Genomic DNA, 17,209 nt, shown 5'->3' with positions numbered 1-17,209 from the left:
ACACCGAATACCTGGTACAGGTGTGGGGGGGGGGGGGGGGGGGGGGGGAGACGGGGAGTCCCTGAGGGCTGGATTGAGAAGCACTGCTTTGAAAGACAGCTAATTAAGATAAAATCCAGCCATGTAAACCCCGGCACCACGTACCTTAAGCACCGCAACACGTTAATCTCGTCATAAGTCATATCAAACTGACCGGCCCCGTTAATTACCCATAAACAGGATTAATCTCTCGCACTCAGTGGCATCAGTGCAGGTGTAGGCCGTTGCCCGCGGCATCGGGCTGAACAGGCCTGCCTGTGGTCCCTCCGTGTAGCATTAGTGAGTGTAAGGCGCTCGCTTTCAGGAGCCCTCGCTCCCGGGGCATGTGACACGCTTAGCGGCTTAGCGGAGGAGAATGGCTGCTTTCTTATGCGCACAGTGAGCTTTAATTAAGCTTCTGATGGATGGAGGGAGAGAAAGAGGCGTAATTGAGTTGCCACTTTAGCTTTTTTTGTGCAAAAATTACAATACAGACCATCTGTACTAACGTGTAAATGCCAGTGGGGGAGGGGGGGAGCTCACTGAGCTTCAGGCTTTACTGCATGTTCTCAGAGAGGCAAGCTTTCTGCGGTCTGTACCTGTACCCTCTGATAGAGGCAGGCCATCCTGTAGTCTGTACCATCACGCTTTCAGTGAGGCAGGCCTCCCATGGTCTGGACCTGCAGCCTCTGATAGAGGCAGGCCTTCCATGGACTGATCCCACACATTCTGAGAGGCAGGCTTCCTGCAGTCTGCACCCACAGGCTCTGAGGCTCAGGCTTCCTATAGTCTGTGCCTGCACATTCTCAGAGAATCAGGCTTCCTACAGTCTGTACCCGCACACTCTCAGCGAGGCAGGCCTCCCATGGTCTGGACCTGCAGCCTCTGATAGAGGCAGGCCTTCCATGGACTGATCCCACACATTCTGAGAGGCAGGCTTCCTGCAGTCTGCACCCACAGGCTCTGAGGCTCAGGCTTCCTATAGTCTGTGCCTGCACATTCTCAGAGAATCAGGCTTCCTACAGTCTGTACCCGCACACTCTCAGCGAGGCAGGCCTCCCATGGTCTGCACCTGCACCCTCTGATAGAGGCAGGCCTTCCGTGGACTGTACCTGCACACTATCAGAATCCTCACACAGTCTGCACCCACACACTCTCAGCGAGGCAGGCCTCCCATGGTCTGCACCTGCACCCTCTGATAGAGGCAGGCCTTCCGTGGACTGTACCTGCACACTATTCGAATCCTCACACAGTCTGCACCCACACACTCAGAGTGAGGCAGGCCTCCTGCAGTCTGTACCCACATGCTCTCAGAAAAGCAGGTCCCCAGCAGTCTGTACCCACATGCTCTCAGAAAAGCAGGTCCCCAGCAGTCTGTACCCACATGCTCTCAGAAAAGCAGGTCCCCAGCAGTCTGTACCCACATGCTCTCAGAAAAGCAGGTCCCCAGCAGTCTGTACCTGCATGCTCTCAGAAAAGCAGGTCCCCAGCAGTCTGTACCTGCATGCTTTTAGAGAGGCAGGCCTCTCATGGTCTGCACCTGCACCCTCTGATAGAGGCAGGCCTTCTGTGGACTGTACCTGCACACTATCAGAATCCTCACACAGTCTGCACCCACACACTCTCAGCGAGGCAGGCCTCCCATGGTCTGCACCTGCACCCTCTGATAGAGGCAGGCCTTCCGTGGACTGTACCTGCACACTATCAGAATCCTCACACAGTCTGCACCCACACACTCTCAGTGAGGCAGGTCCCCAGCAGTCTGTACCTGCATGCTTTTAGAGAGGCAGGCCTCTCATGGTCTATACCTGCACTCTCTCAGACCTTCTTGGCAGCATTCCTCTATCACATCCCTTGGATGTCATGCACGTCCACACAGGGTAATTAAAGGCAGACGTGAACTTTTAGAATGACACCAGCAAGAGAAACTACTGATGAATTGCTCCCACCATGACGCACTTTATTCAGGCTTTAACCAGCCATGCTCGTCACATGACAGTCACCTTCCCCCATACTGCTGATGTTTAAATCCCAGGTAAAGGAACGGGAAGCATTTCTCAGATGTAAACTACTGCACTCAGACCAACAGGAAAGTGAAGCAATTGAATCCGAATGTTAAGATGCCATTTTCAAGAAGAAGAATTTCTGGCAGTTAGAGGCAGGAAATAACCTGTGAAGCACTCATATAGCAGGAAGCATCATAAAAGCACTAATCACTGTAAAGTGAGTCACACATTACGGCTGTGTTTTAAACAGGGATTGTATAGGACAGATCAAGAATTTAATCAAGATCACGATCAAGATCAAGATCAAGATCAATGGTTTCTGTCTCACGAAGCAAAAACAACATACATTACGGAACTGGGAAGAACTGTGCTCAGCGAGGTCAGAGGGCCACCTGCCTGAATGAGAGGAACCCAAATTGCTCAGCGTGATCCCTGGCAAAGCTCAGGGGTAAGCGTGGCTTACATACATAAATGAACCAATCAGATTGCTGAATGCTTTGGGCTGGTGAGATCACCGGACACATGCTCCGATAGCTCTCTGCATGGTTCATCATGTCCACCACCCTTCAATCTCTCATCAACCCCTCTCTCTCCTACAGCTTTCCCTCTGACACACATCCCGTTCATTTAAAAGATGCCTTTATCCAAAGTGATGTACAATTAAGAAATGGAGGGTCAGTCCCTGGAGTGACTGGGGGTTAAGGGCCTTGCTTAGGGGCCAAACGGTGACATCACTCTCTTGACCCAGGGACCATGAACTGGCAACCTTCTAATCAGTGTCCAAACCTGCTGAGTCACACACCGGTTCCACACAGATACATCGTATCTGCTGAAAAATTCTCTGTGAGTCCGCTGTGCCACTGTCCCCCCTGCCATTTCAGCTGCATGCGACTTGCATCAAAATGCAACCTGTCCGCCCCTCATGAAGGAAACATGGATCCCCAGGGCTCCAATTAGTTAGGTGGGGGGAGGGGTGCATTTAATAGGTGACTGTGCAGGTGGCCCAGGCTGCAGAGCATTACCAGCTCCATCTACACACTATTCGCTAGCCCTAAACTATCATCTGAGGTCATTAAGCCTCGTTACAGTAACATGATGCAAGCCGTTTACTTGCATGTTCAGCCCACTGCGGAATTAATGGCACACTCGCATTCCCATGCATGCAGCCGCATCACATCGGGATACACAAACATATTGCAGACAGCATATGACTCACGTGGTAAAATGGACCCCAAGAACAGATGGGGTTCGGCCAATAGCTTGCGGAGGATGAAAGTCACATGACGCGAGGAGGCGACACAAGAGTGGGTAGGCAGCACGAGACCAGAGGGGGCAACACACAAGAGTAACCTGGAGAGATCAAGTCACTGCGGTTTTTGTTCCATAAGCGAATCAATCCCAAATCATTTCTAAATGCCACACGGCTACAGGACCACCTGACCATCACGTCTAAGTCGTAGCTGTCTTTTAAAGGGTGGGGGGGGGGGGGACGGTTTTATGAAGCTGACCCAAATGTTCAGTTCAAATGGATGGGGGCCAAGGTGCCACAGCCTGCTACAGAGTCTCCATGCGTACCGGCACAGAGTAAAGCCCGGCACGGCCTTCGGTCAGGAACGGCTCGGGTCCCGGGTTTGACTCCAGGGACGGTGACGGCACTCAGAGCTGCAGCTACAAGCAGATTCACATCCTGCTGATGGTGCAGAGTGCAAAGAGGTCTGAGGACAGCTGCTCTACGAAGAGCAGCCACAGGGGCGGGTTGTAGTTAATGCCACCATGGGAAGCTATATAATAATAAAAACCCCAATGTCTGGGGGAGTCTCTCCTAACGGGTGGTCAGTGGTTAGCTGGCATTCTTCTATGATGAACCAGTCGGGTTACAGCACAAATAAGGGACATAAATCACAGAAACGCGGATCACAGATAAAGGAGCACTAACAGCGAACAGAGCCCTCCTTACCGTTTAAGAAAAGCGTGATAAACACATTGCAGTCACCAGCCATCACTAGGAGGCGCTAAGACGTCAGAGTCACGATTAGACGGGCATGGGGGCGCTTGGGTGGACTGGTTAGACGGAGTCGGCAACGGGAGTTCATCAGTTAATGAGCTTTGGGAATTCTCCTCCGGAAACCCCATTCGTCAAAATTACGGCGATGGCGCGCCCCAAGCGGAATGCTGTAAGCGTTTAAATGGCGGTAAGAGAGTGCGAATAGCCTTAGCGGCATATGGGGATATGTCGTACCGCTCCATGGGTGTCGACGCCTGCCCGTTATCCCCCGCAGACACGGTTCAAAAACACAAATCGATTCCCCAGGATGTCGACAGCAATTCGTTGGTAATGCTAACTGCTAATAACGTGCGGGTGTCATTTAAGAACAAGAGACAATCTATAAACATCCCGAAACACATGCTTATACTGCTCTGCAATGTAAAACTTGTCTGACCTGGACAGATCTCTCCGGTCAGAAGCAAAAAAAGAAAATAAATACTAATTTGAATGTGTGACTGAAACCACAAACGCTACAGGCATGAAGCTAAGATCAAAGTCCAGCAGGCCAGTGGGGGCAAGTAAGGCAGCCATTGTTTGCAGGACAATTAAACGGTTTGCATTTACTGCAGCCTCAAGGAACCAAATGAAGCTGTAATTGGCGTTGAAGGATTAGGGTAACGGGACAGGTCCATGTGAAGCGCGAAGTGTTGGCAAGCAGGACCAGGCAGAGACCATCAGCCCAACACGCCAAAGAGAGGGAGCTCTGCACTCTAATGCTCATCCAAGTAAGCGTCCAATTAAAGTATTTTTTTTCTAAATCCAAACGATAAATTACAGGTTATAAATGCATCTGAAGTACACTAGGGAGGGATCTGCAAATGATGCAAAATAATTCCTGTAGCAGGAATGGGAGTGCGTCCCACGGAAAACCTGCGAGTGGTAATTGAGGGATGTGGCACATTCCTGCAGATACACTGATTATTAGGCTGTCAATCAGCCGAATACGGAGACGTGTGCTCACGCACGCACACGCGCAATGATTAATTAAACTGATCAGTGGACCACAGTGCCCACCCCCCCCCCCCAAACACCACACAATAATCCCACCATCACACTCCTGTGTTAATGAATGCTTCTATTCTGAATAAGTCTACCATTTTCTACCATCTCAGACTCCGCACAGTTAATTACAAAATCTTTAAAGAATCTCTCGTTTTAGAAAACCATCATCTGTATTCATATATTCATACACAAATACCCCTTCTTCCTTCAGATAATTATTCTGTAAGCATTCACAAACAGGTAATGCAGTGCTCTCTCTTTTGCTGTGGTGCACAAAGGACTGGTGCTCATACACTCTCCTCCCCAAACCTCCACATGACCACGGCCCCGCACACCAATACAAGCCGGACCGAGTCGTGAGGTCCAGACGCCCATTAAATGAGAACCATGACTCTGGTTCCGCGGTCAGGGAAGCAGCTTCTGATCAAACACGGCGGTCAGGCACAGCTACTGTACATGTGCATCACGGCTCGGAGAGGGTTTGTGTCAGTCTCCACAGTGCCATCTCTATCTTTGTGAGTGACACTGGCTTCTTATTAACAGGCTCCCGGAATCATAGCAGACCTGATGATGTCGTGTTTTAATACTCATGGCACAGGAGGCCAGGCAATAAAGTGAAGCTCAAAGACCTTCCCTGAGCCACCAAAGCGGCTCCAGGGATATCTACAGGTGTCCTGTTTCAGACGGTCTCCTCGGTGTCCCTTGTTCCTGTTACCTAAAAGGGAGCCTCTCATGATGTGCAAGCTAATTAAAGAGAAGAATTAAAATCCAAAACTAAATCGCGCAAGGACTCCCCGTGTAGAAATACTCAGACGCAACTTAGCAGGATTTTGTCTGATGGATATAAAATGGAGTGTAAGTGTTAAGTCTGGTAAGTCTGGAAAACAAGCAGAATAAGCCTACTGACCGGGGGGGGGATGGGGGGGGCACACCTACCTACAGTACACCCCCATGATCCCAGCAGCAGCGGGTGAAGCTTTGGACAAACACTGGAGAACGAATCTCAGAATCTCGAGTGGGTGAGATATGCTGTACCCACGAAAGGACAAAGCACTCAATACGAAGCAGAAAAACGACGGTGCAAGACATTGAAAGCCAATAAAGGGCCATTAGTCTGTATGCTGTGCCACAGCAGAATGGCCTGGGTGTCCCCCCTGGGCCCCGGGCTGGGGTCAGACTGGCTACACAAATGGCCGGCTCTGGGATGCGGCACCGCTCGGCACAGCGAGTTGCGTGACACACATGGGGAGCGATTTGGTCACAGTGTGACCGCAAAGGGTATCAAGGATTGATTAAGTACGGGAATACATTCGTAATATATACCTGTGGGACCCTGGGACACACACACCCATACGCACAAAAACACACACACCCACGCACGTAAACATGCGCACATGCATGCAAACACCAATATACACACACACCCACGCACGCATGTACGCATGCGCAAGCACACACACACACACAGACATGCACACATACAGTTGTCATACAGTTGTGCATGTGCAGACACACAACCTACAACTGTGTGATCAAGAACAGCATTAACCCACCAACAGCAGAAAAGCCCATAAATACAACAACACCGTACGTGTCTCTGATCCTCCGGCTGAAACATCAAGCTGTTTCAACTGATCGGCCAGACAAACAGGAACATATTTATCGCTTCCCAACATCACACCTCCCCAGCTTATGACTCATCACACGGGGGGTGATGTCAGACGCAGAAGATCTCAGTTTCCCACCTCTGGCACCAGGGTGTCTGCATGATAGGACAGACCATCGCGGTGCCTGACCGTTGATCCTCAGCCAATCAGCCGGCCTCACCACACCCCCAGATGGTCTGGGCTCCCTTATGGCGCCCTTATCACCCCTGCCCCGCCCCCCAATCCCAGAGACACAAAAGGACCCTTGGCCGTTTGTTATTGTGAGCTAATTGGTTGCCACCAGGCTGAGCTGATGACAAGGGGCAGAGATGCAGGTCAAGACACCTGCCGGCATATGCCACCCCCCCCTCCAGCCAACATGCTGTGAAGCACCCCCACAGCTCCTCAGACAAACCCAATAGAGGGCTGACATGTAGAGTGCGCCCCCTACTGTTTGACGGGTGAAAGACAAACACATAAGAGGAGGACAAAGTGAAGAACCTGGGTGATACTGTGTTTGACCCATTTCCTGCTCCAGGAAGGCCACGGCCACTCATAGCCGGCCCTAGACATGGGACACGCCAGGCCATCCGGGTGCGGAGCTCCAGAATCGCCGGTTCTCCGAATTCCAATACCAAACAACCCAGTTCCGCGCAGCCCGCAGCCATCTCATTAACTCATGACCAAGAAAAACATATTTCCATCAAGAAACTGTTATCAATGCGCATATAGAGGGGTATTACAGGCAAACAAAAGCCATGCTCCCACCCCCAGCAGAAATCACACACAGTGGACAGAATTTGGGGCCCCTCTATATACCCCCCCCCCCCCCCCCTTCCCTCCAGGTGCGTCCACAGCATTTTCTTAAAACACTTTTAGCCGTATAATAATTATGCATTTACGCACTTTAAATGTTCTTGCGCATTTGAAATGATCCCAAACTGCCTAGAAGCTTCACGCACGCATCACCAGAACAAATCTTGCAGCTACGAGCCTTTGAATGAATGCAGAGAGCAGGAGCATCCTTCAGAGAGCGAGGGAGCTGGAGGCTGCGGGGGACAGAGTCGCGGCCCCCGGCCCCCGCCGGCCCCCCTCGCTACATTTGGAGGCTGGAACGGCTGCCAGCCGCCGAAGGAGAAGCTCTCTGGGCGATGGCAGGGGATGCGGAGCGGGAGAACGTGCCGGCATCATGAGGGCGGGAGCGTCACAGCGTGCCACCCATCTGTCGTTTCTAGGCAACGCGGAGGCGTGGGGGGGTGCAGGGCAAGAGAAGGCCCACACTTACTTGTTCTGCATGGTGTTCATTATCACCCAGTCAGCAGGGTAAACGTTCTTGCCGATGAGATCCTTGAACATGATGAAGGTCTCCATCAGGAAGTCCTGCAGTAGAAATGAGGGGGAACCGTTTCAGATGATGGTGGCAGCTTTGGATCCTGATCTCGGAGCCTGGAGTGGGTAACGGGTTTATTCGGAGGGAATCAGAACCGGCGCCACCCTGTGGGAGGATCATGCCTCTACATATTTACATACTGGAAAAACATGAGAAAGCAGGGTGAGACGATCCTTGGAGTAACTGAGTGCTAAAGGCCTTGGATCAAGGACCCAACAGTGACATCACTCTGCCGACCCTGGCATTTAAACCGGCGGCCTTCCGATCCGTGAAACACCCACACACAAAACCGCGCAGAACAGCGAAATTCCCCAGTCAGCATGGTAATCACCTGCACTCTTCCGCTGCAGCAGAGCATTACGGAACCGGCCACTCAGCCGCAGCCAGTCTGGCTACTTTAGGCACGCCAATCAGGACAAGCCCAGGTCTGGGGGCCCTAACGTCCCTGCAGCCCCCGACCAGAAAGATCTAGCTGTAGGATACCTACAGCCACAGTGTCCAGGGGTTCGCGCTGGCGTGCCCTGACCCAGCCAGCACTGTGAGGGTAATAAGTCTGTGTTTCATTAAAGTGGGGGTGCTGCCATGGGACCGGTTGTCAGGGGTAACCATGTGCCATGAACCCAAGATGAGGTGCCCGGGGAGGAGATCGACAGGTGCGCCCCCTCACCGGAAGGTAAGGTGGCTCCCCAGCACCGGCATCTCGACTGGGGGAGGGGGCTCGTAGATGCGATTAAGGAGTGGAGCGGGAACGTTAATTTGAGTTAATGTGTAGAAAAATAAGGCTGGTGGGCTTGCGAGTGAGCAAGTTACTGGCTCATCGGGGTTTTCCTTACACAAAAATGTTCTGAGGGCAGAATGGAAAATGATTGGTTCTCTCTCTGAACCAATCAGATTGTAGAGGAGGTGGGTCAAATCGACCAGAGAAGACAGAACCAACCCGAGCAAAGCACCGCCCCCAAGCACTGCTCCCCGGGTGCTGAATTAGCTGCCCCCTGCTATGTCACATTGTCACATATGGGTTAAATGCAGAGGACATATTTCGTCGTCGTGCACTGTGTGCTGTGGTGTGTCAACAATGACAATTGATCACTAAATCCTAAAACTAAATTCTACAATCTGATTGATTCAGAGATAACCAATCATTTTTCATTCTGCCCTCAGAACATTTTCGTGCAGGTAAGAAAATCCCATAGCCAGCTGAGCGATTTACTGCGCGGGCTGCTGATCCAGAGGGGAACAAGAGAAGCAGCGGCATGGGGCGGCGCTCACTCACCACCACGTCCGTCCTCATCTTGCCGAAAGCGCCGATCAGGTGTGTGTAGTGGTAATCCTCCATCTGCCGCAGCATGGCTGTCATACAGGCCACGAAGCTGCCCTAGGGGACGGGGACAGAGGGGGGAGGGGGGAGAGGGAGAACAGACAAACAAACGCTGTAACTAAAATCAATAACTCTGCTCGACATCTGTGCCAAGGCCCCAAAGGAACAGATTGCGTCAAAGCAGAGAGGAGTGGAGGAACGGGGGCCCCGCATTCGGACTCACTCGCAGGCTGAATGTGGCCTTCACGGTTGTTCTATTTTATACTCGCCACAAGAGGTCCCTCTCTTTAACAGCAGGTACCGTATGCCAAGCGGGGTGATTAAAGGTGGCAGGGTGTTAAAACAAAAAAAAACAGGAAATGCATCCCGTGGTTTGAACCAGCATCTGATAATCACTAATAGCTGGAGACTTACTGCAAACTAATGGTACAGAAACAGACTCCTGTGGCCTCGGACCGGGCGGGAGTCACGGCAGCTGCGGCGCAATAAGGGGGAGGAGGGACGCCGACATAAACCAAATCGGGCGCGTTGATGGGGACAATGCAGGCGAGAATGCACGTCGGGATTACGTGCGTCTCCGGCAAACGTGTCAGCAAAAGGACTCACTAGCAGCGTGAACTGAGCACAAAAAAAAATAATTACCATCGCTTATTTATTAAAGAAGCCATCGTATCAATGCCGAATACAGGGAGCGGGGCCACAGGGGCACTGAAAGCTGATTGGCCTCCGGAGTGTGCCCGCCCCCTGTCACTCATAATTCACAACTATCATTGGCTAATGATAAAATTGGCCCTTTTAATTTAAAAGACATTCCTCATTTGACCAGGGGAGCGTGTAGAGCCAAAAGCGTTATTAATATTAATTGATTAATTGCGTTGGTGATTTAAGATAATCTGCATGCACCTTAAATGCTAGCAAGCCAGGCTAAAAGCCCTTCCAATTTATGCAGGAAAAGGTCACTGCATCACACTACCCTCTCATTATATTCAGATTTACTATTTGCCAAGAAGCACCTTTGCCTCAAAACAACATTTATCCAAGGCAGCACAACTGGGAGATTAATATGGACTCCCTGCCCCTGACCCCCCACCCCCAGACTCAGACCCAGGATTTGCACCTGTAACCCCAGAATCACTAGCCAAAATTTTCCCAGCTAAAACAAGTCAGTCGATAACGGAGGGGCGACAGAGCGTAGCTCAGGGAGGTGGGGGGGGGGGGGGGAACTGCTGTGTGAAAAGGCGCTGTGAGGCGCGGACATAAGTTTGAGGTATCTGGAGATCTGTGACCACCAGACACGATCCACACAGCTTGCTGAAAACCCTGAGCTGTCTGAAAATCGCCACAAATCCTCCCAATTACGGCACTCGGGGAGCGCAAAGAACCGCCTGGCAGAGAGAAGAGGAGCAAACAAGACATAAGACAAAGCGGCGAAGTCTCTATTCGGAGCAGTAATCTGAAGCGGCTTGGGAAGCGGCAGCTCCGAAGGAACAATGACCTGGCGCCGGTCTCTCTCAGTCGCGTCCTTATCTGATGCGAGCTTCTTTGAGAAAGATGAATCGTAAGCTCAAACTGGGGATGAGCTGCATGCATGCCGCTCGCACAGCTAAAGCTCGCTAAGGCTTGCATTCACTCAGATAACGGTCCAGTTATATGAGTCCCGTAACCCGATAAAACATTAATGGTAGCTCACCCAATTAACCAGAGGAGAAAAGTTCAGGTTTAGAAAGTACAAATCCTGACTAAAATTTTTTCGAAGCAGATTGGTCCCCAAACACAAAAAAGCCCAACGATAGCAGCAAAAAGGGCAACGATAGCCAGCTGAGCAGCTACAAGCCCAATGATTGCCAGCGAAGGAGCTACAAGCCCAATGATTGCCAGCGAAGGAGCTAAAAGCCCAACGATAATCAACTGAGCTAAAAGCCCAACGATAGCCAGCAGAGCAGCTGAAAGCCAAACGATAGCCATCTGAGGAGCTCAAAGCCAAACGATAGCCAGCTGAGGAGCTCAAAGCCAAATGATAGCCATCTGAGGAGCACAAAGCCAAACGATAGCCAGCTGAGGAGCTCAAAGCCAAACGATAGCCAGCTGAGGAGCTCAAAGCCAAACGATAGCCATCTGAGGAGCTCAAAGCCAAACGATAGCCAGCTGAGGAGCTCAAAGCCCAACGATAGCCAGCTGCAATAACATCCACCAAAAGCCAAAAATGTTAATTTTACTCACGAAGCATTAGGCCCAGCTTGGAATGATATTTATGCCGCCAAACACAAGTAATTGCTATTTTACCAATTTGCTCCTTAATGGAGGGAAAAAAACCCATTAGGATGAATTAAAGCTGAGAGAGGCTGCCGCCTCATCACGATTACCATGCGGCGAGCAGGACTGGGGGCTCTGGTGCACACCAGCTGGTCGGGTCGGGTCAATCTCCAATACTGGGATGGGGTTTACCCAGTCTGAACAGAACCACTGGGCAGGCAGAAGCAAGAGGGCAGAGCCCACACCACATATATATAACTTACACACATATAAGTTTTTTAAACGCCGTCCTGCATGATAGTAGATTACGCCTCCTGTCCTCAAAGGCCTGATCTCTTCACTTTCACTTAGCGATGGACCAGGGAACGTTGCCATAGAAACGGCAGCGAAGGAAACAAACAGGCAGCTTACAACACACTGCCTCTGTGCAGACCCAGCAATGCCTCCCTAGAAGAGCCAGCAGAGATCCATCGCTCGCCGGCATCCCGACTCAGTGCGCCGCGTTCCGGTCCCGTGGCATTTACCTTATTAATGTCACTGTGCGGGACAGAAGTATATGTAACAGGCGGGATATTAAATAAAGAGAAAGACAGGAACAGGCTTCCGGAAAAGAACTAGGGGCACATTTAAAGTGGCCTTTCAGAGCCGGAATGACAAACGAAGCAATGAATTAGTGTTTCTGTTTCCTGTTATTCTGCTTCGGTCAGGAAATGTCACCAGGATAGGTAACAGGGCATTATGAAGGCCCCCACCCCATGCCACAGAGCTGCATGATCCAACAGTACTCCATCTTGCAGGGGGGGGGTTGTAGGATTTTTTTTAAAGTAGGGCGCATAGGTGAGAACATAATTCTAACAGACAAGCCACCCTTATTAGCCAACGATATGTTTTGAATGGGTGAGTGACAGAGGCGGTAGCACTCCAAGGGCCAATCAGCTTTCAGCTGGGACCAGTGCGCCTGTGGCCCCGCCCCTGATCATATCGCTACAAAGTCACTGCTACAGTGGTTTCCGGGGGCAGCTGAAGGGCATGCGTGTTGGAGGATGGGCGTCCGCTCACAGCGGGGTTGTAAACATCAAAATGAATCGTAATAAATCTTATGCCCCTCGATGTGGTCACATCCATACGGCCACCCCCCCATCGTGTGCCTGAGGACACCAGTAAAAGGAAACTGCCTGACCGGTGGCTGAAGCCCTGCAGCTGCCCCAGATTCACTTCATATGTCACTGGGGGGAAAAAAATCATAATAAAAGTCTTATCACGGCCCGGTTCCATTTGCTTGCCAATCACGGCGGCCGCTACTGATAATTTGACAGATTAGTTCATTACCCTGAAAGGACGCATCTTCCCAGCCCACACATACAGTACAGGCTCATATTTAGCACTGACTTCAGGCTAGTTGAGCTCCTCCTTCAGATGCGACACCAGCAAACCTGTCTGTTTGCATTCATCCTGTTGCCCCTGTGTTGTACAGGGAAAGGTCATAAACAAAATAAACATTTCAAAATAGGAAAATGCAGAAAGCAGCCAAAAAAATCTATCTGGGAGGGGAAAAAAAAAACAACAAAAAAAAACTGACTAGCAGTGAGTAATGGTGACCGTTGAACGAAAGGGTCAAATAAATGCAGACCGCCATCTAACCAAAGGGTCAAATAAATGCAGACCGCCATCTAACCAAAGGGTCAAATAAATGCAGACCGCCATCTAACCAAAGGGTCAAATAAATGCAGACCATTACCTAACCGAAGAGACAAATAAATGCAGACCATTGCAAAACTGGAGGGTTAAAAAAATGCAGACCCCTGCAAAACTGAAGGGTTAAATAAATGCAGACTGCACAATTCCGACTGGTTAATGCAATCAGCCATGAGATTTTCAATGCAAATATGATGGAACAAAGGATCATGTTACTCGCCATGCACAGACGGCACACTGTTCCTCTGCATGGATTAGCAATAGTCTCAGGCTAATGACAGACAAAATTGGCATCTGCTCTTCAGAGACACAGAGATAGACAGAGTCCAGCTTTTAGGCTGTAATTAAGCCGACTGGGACCGAGTATTTGAACACTCAGGTATCTCTGCTTGGCTCGTCCAGCACCCCAGCCAGGTTCTGGTCTTCGCACACAGAAGCTGGCAGGACAGAGCTTTTCAAACCTCTCCTTCAGCCACTTCCACACATCTATGCCATTCCAGCAGCAGACGCACACACCGATCTGTCAAACATCCATCGAGATGTTGACTGAAGCAGGTACACTGCAGATGGAACAGTTTATATACAAAATTACATTTAATTACAGAGCAGACCACAGCCAAATGACTTGTAAAGACACACTGTAAAGAAAACAGGGAGCAAACAGGCCAGTCAGAAGCATCTCCATCCATATCATTTTTCGGACAATGTTGATTACATGCCTGCTTTACTCCATGAAGTTTGGGGACACTTCAATCGGCTCAAATCTGGCCAGTGTTGCAAAGCACCATGAATCACCACAGGAGACGACATGTCTATTTCAACTGCTACAATGCCCAGGCATGCTGCTGAAGGAAGGACAATTCATTCACTAAACTCAATCGCATTGTACAGAGGAAGCAAACGCTATGGAAGGTAGAGGGTAAGCTGCTGAGAATACGACATAAAAAGGTAATTATTCATACATAGCACTCCTCGTGAAAGCACTACTGGACGGTCAAGCAGCATCACAAGTGCACCCTTACATGCCAAAACTCTGAATGAATACAAATCATTATCTGAGCGGTTGGTGCGGATGGGGTGACTCAAGGAGCTGTAATATTTACACGGCAACGGTAAAAAAAAAAAAAACGAAATGCACATTGAGCGCGCAACCAGCTTTCCTGCTCACATTTAAAAACCAGACAGACGAGGTTTCGGTCCGCAGTGAGGGAAATGAAGGGCTTATCAATGCATCTGGAATCCATAACCAACCTCTCAACCGAGAGAACGCTATCAAAATAAAAATACGAGGCCAATGAGAAGCGATCGATGAACGGCCCGGCGGCCGCCGTGCTCAGATAGGATCTCTGCGAAGCCGCGGTGACATTAACCTCCGCCGGCAGCTGAGGCAGCGTGAGTGACTCGTGTTGATCCGCCGTGTCGCCAGAGACTTAGACATCTAATTACACTTTACACTGAGCTCTAGCAAGACGTGCAGCGGTGGGGGGGGGCTTAAGAGGACACATTTAAAGCTGCTGACAGTTTACAAGGAGACATGTAAACAGATTTCAGCTGTATCTGCCCCCCCCCCCCCCAACCAGCTGATACCCCTCTGAAGCATCCCATTAGACATGTACCTTTGCATAATAATAATAATAATAATAATAATCATGTTAATAACACCCCCTTTCATCGCAGGGGGTAGGTGCCATGTTAAGCTTCCATTTAAGGGGAGCTGAGGTCAGATGGGCAGGGGTCAGATGGCACGCCCGATTAATGGCGTTTCTCCTATGAGATTCCCTCCTGGATCCGAGCGGCTCAGATTCCGCGCCCCCGCACGGAACGGCACCCGAAATGGTCCGTGCCGGGAACGCAGAGCCTGAGCGCGACGGCCATAATGAACAGGAGGCTGGCATGTAAGGTGGTAAAGAAGCATGTGACACACCTTCTGCATGAGAGACATTTTAGAGCATGACAAATATGCCCAAATATGAGGGGGATTCCAATTCTAAAACATGGATGATGTGTCCTGCATGCAGACAGGGAGACCTGCATCAGCCACATATGCATGCAAACAGACGCACACATGCTCTGCCCCCCCATCAGAGACACTGTAGACATTAGCACGGCATGTATGGACACGACTGACCACAGCGCTCTGAAATCAGGGAAGCTGCTGAGAAATATCTTCCCATGCAGTTCAACAAACAAATCTGATTTTCACTGAAACTATGTGCAGAATTATCAGAGAAAATACCGTAAAACGACAGTACGACCGCCGTCTGGATTGGAGGTCTGAGGCCGTGGATGAGGAGGCCCGGCATCGGCCAGTTCCTCGGCTCCTTACGCAAGCTGCAGAAACCTCTCCATACTCCATTTGTCTGAAACATTACATCTCTATTAACAAGGACATCCATTATTCAGGAGGAGGAAATAGATTTTACTGCTCGACGAACATCATTTCACTGGAGGAGGCTCAGCGCACAAAGGTACACATGCTAAGGGTTGGGACCCCCCCCGTACACAGACGTGGGGAAGGCGCTGTATTTACACACCGACTTGGGATGGAGTAGGGGAAACGTGATTCTGAAATCGGGAGGAGACAGAGCAGGGCTGCCATCTCCATAGCACCAGCCAGCCAATGAGGGATCGCCTTACGGTCTTGGATCCATGATGGAGATTGGCGGAACGACGAGAGTGCCATCAAAAACCTCACCTGATTGGAGTGATGAAAGGGCAGGGATCCCGCATAAACAATGCATCTCGTCAAGAAAGAAAGTAGTCCAGTATTTTTTTTAAAACATAAGGGTGTCTCTCCTGAGGAGCTCCGGAAATGCAAATCACCAGCAGGCTTTGCGGGGGATGATTACACACAGGATTCCTCCACAAAGAGCAAAGATCTCAGCATCTTCTGGGCTCCTCAAAGCTGCGAGGACACAGTGACCACAAAACCTACTCCTACTCGTCGCTCTGTTCCTTCTGTAAACGTCTGGAACACTATGACCAGCAGGCGAGAACGTGGATATGAATCATAATGGGGAGGGCATAAAGCAAAAGGCATCACAGGATGCGGGGCCTGAGCATTAGTACGTGGCACACGAAACACCCAAACGAATAAATAAATAAATAAAAATCAATAAGAACGTTCAGCAGATTGTTCTGGGGTCCCATCCGAAAGCTTGATGGAGGGACTGCTGGGGACATTTGGGGAACACGAACACTGACGAGCTGCACACACCGTGACCCGTGTGGCCAGAAAAACGGCACAGTCATGAAGCACGGTGAATGAGGGGAAGTTACCCTCACGTGGTCCGGGAGACATCTCAGGCTGTCAGAGCTGACACATTAAAACCTCAGCGGGAGAGCAGGGAAATTAAGGACCCGGGAGCTACGGACAGCAGGTGTCCGTGCCGCTGCCTGTAGCGTCGAGGATGGGGTGTCAGGACCCGGCAGGTGGCAACCCTCAGGCTGGCAGCCACCGGGCAGCCTGACGACGTGCCCCCCCTCCTCACGGCAGCGCGGTGACCTGCTGGCGAACCGGAATGACACATGGGGCGGGGTTTATTTAATTCTCACTGGCTGTCCTACGAAGGACTATGAGGGAAGGTGCCCCGAGACGCAATTGCCGCCCCCCTACAGGACAGGGACAGTATGTAACATAATGGGGGAGGGGGGCAGGTGTGGTGATGTTTTCATTCATAATAAGGTGCGAGTTAAGCCAGTGAGTTAGAAAGAACACACTGCAGGTGTAGCCCAGGAGTAAAACCCACCAAGGGAAGGTTAAAAGCATACAGCAGTCATTTTTTTGGGGGGGGTGGGGGGCACCTGGACAGATGCTGGCTGTCAGGGGACTCA

General features: G+C 50.6%; 1 protein-coding gene across 2 annotated transcripts in view; it reads right to left on the bottom strand.

Annotated features, from left to right (window-relative positions):
- Nucleotides 1-17,209, bottom strand: part of dock1 (dedicator of cytokinesis 1) — a 134,102-nt gene that overhangs the window by 36,641 nt on the left and 80,252 nt on the right. For both annotated transcript variants that reach the window (XM_023830845.2, XM_023830846.2), the window contains exons 28-29: nt 9,383-9,484; nt 8,005-8,099 (exon numbers count right to left, since the gene is read on the bottom strand). In XM_023830845.2, the coding sequence (XP_023686613.1) occupies nt 8,005-8,099; nt 9,383-9,484 (197 nt within the window). The remainder of the gene's footprint in view (nt 1-8,004; nt 8,100-9,382; nt 9,485-17,209) is intronic.

Source organism: Paramormyrops kingsleyae, chromosome 20 (genome assembly GCF_048594095.1).
Source record: "Paramormyrops kingsleyae isolate MSU_618 chromosome 20, PKINGS_0.4, whole genome shotgun sequence".
Taxonomy (NCBI): domain Eukaryota; kingdom Metazoa; phylum Chordata; class Actinopteri; order Osteoglossiformes; family Mormyridae; genus Paramormyrops; species Paramormyrops kingsleyae.
This window is presented reverse-complemented; position numbering and strand designations above follow the sequence as displayed.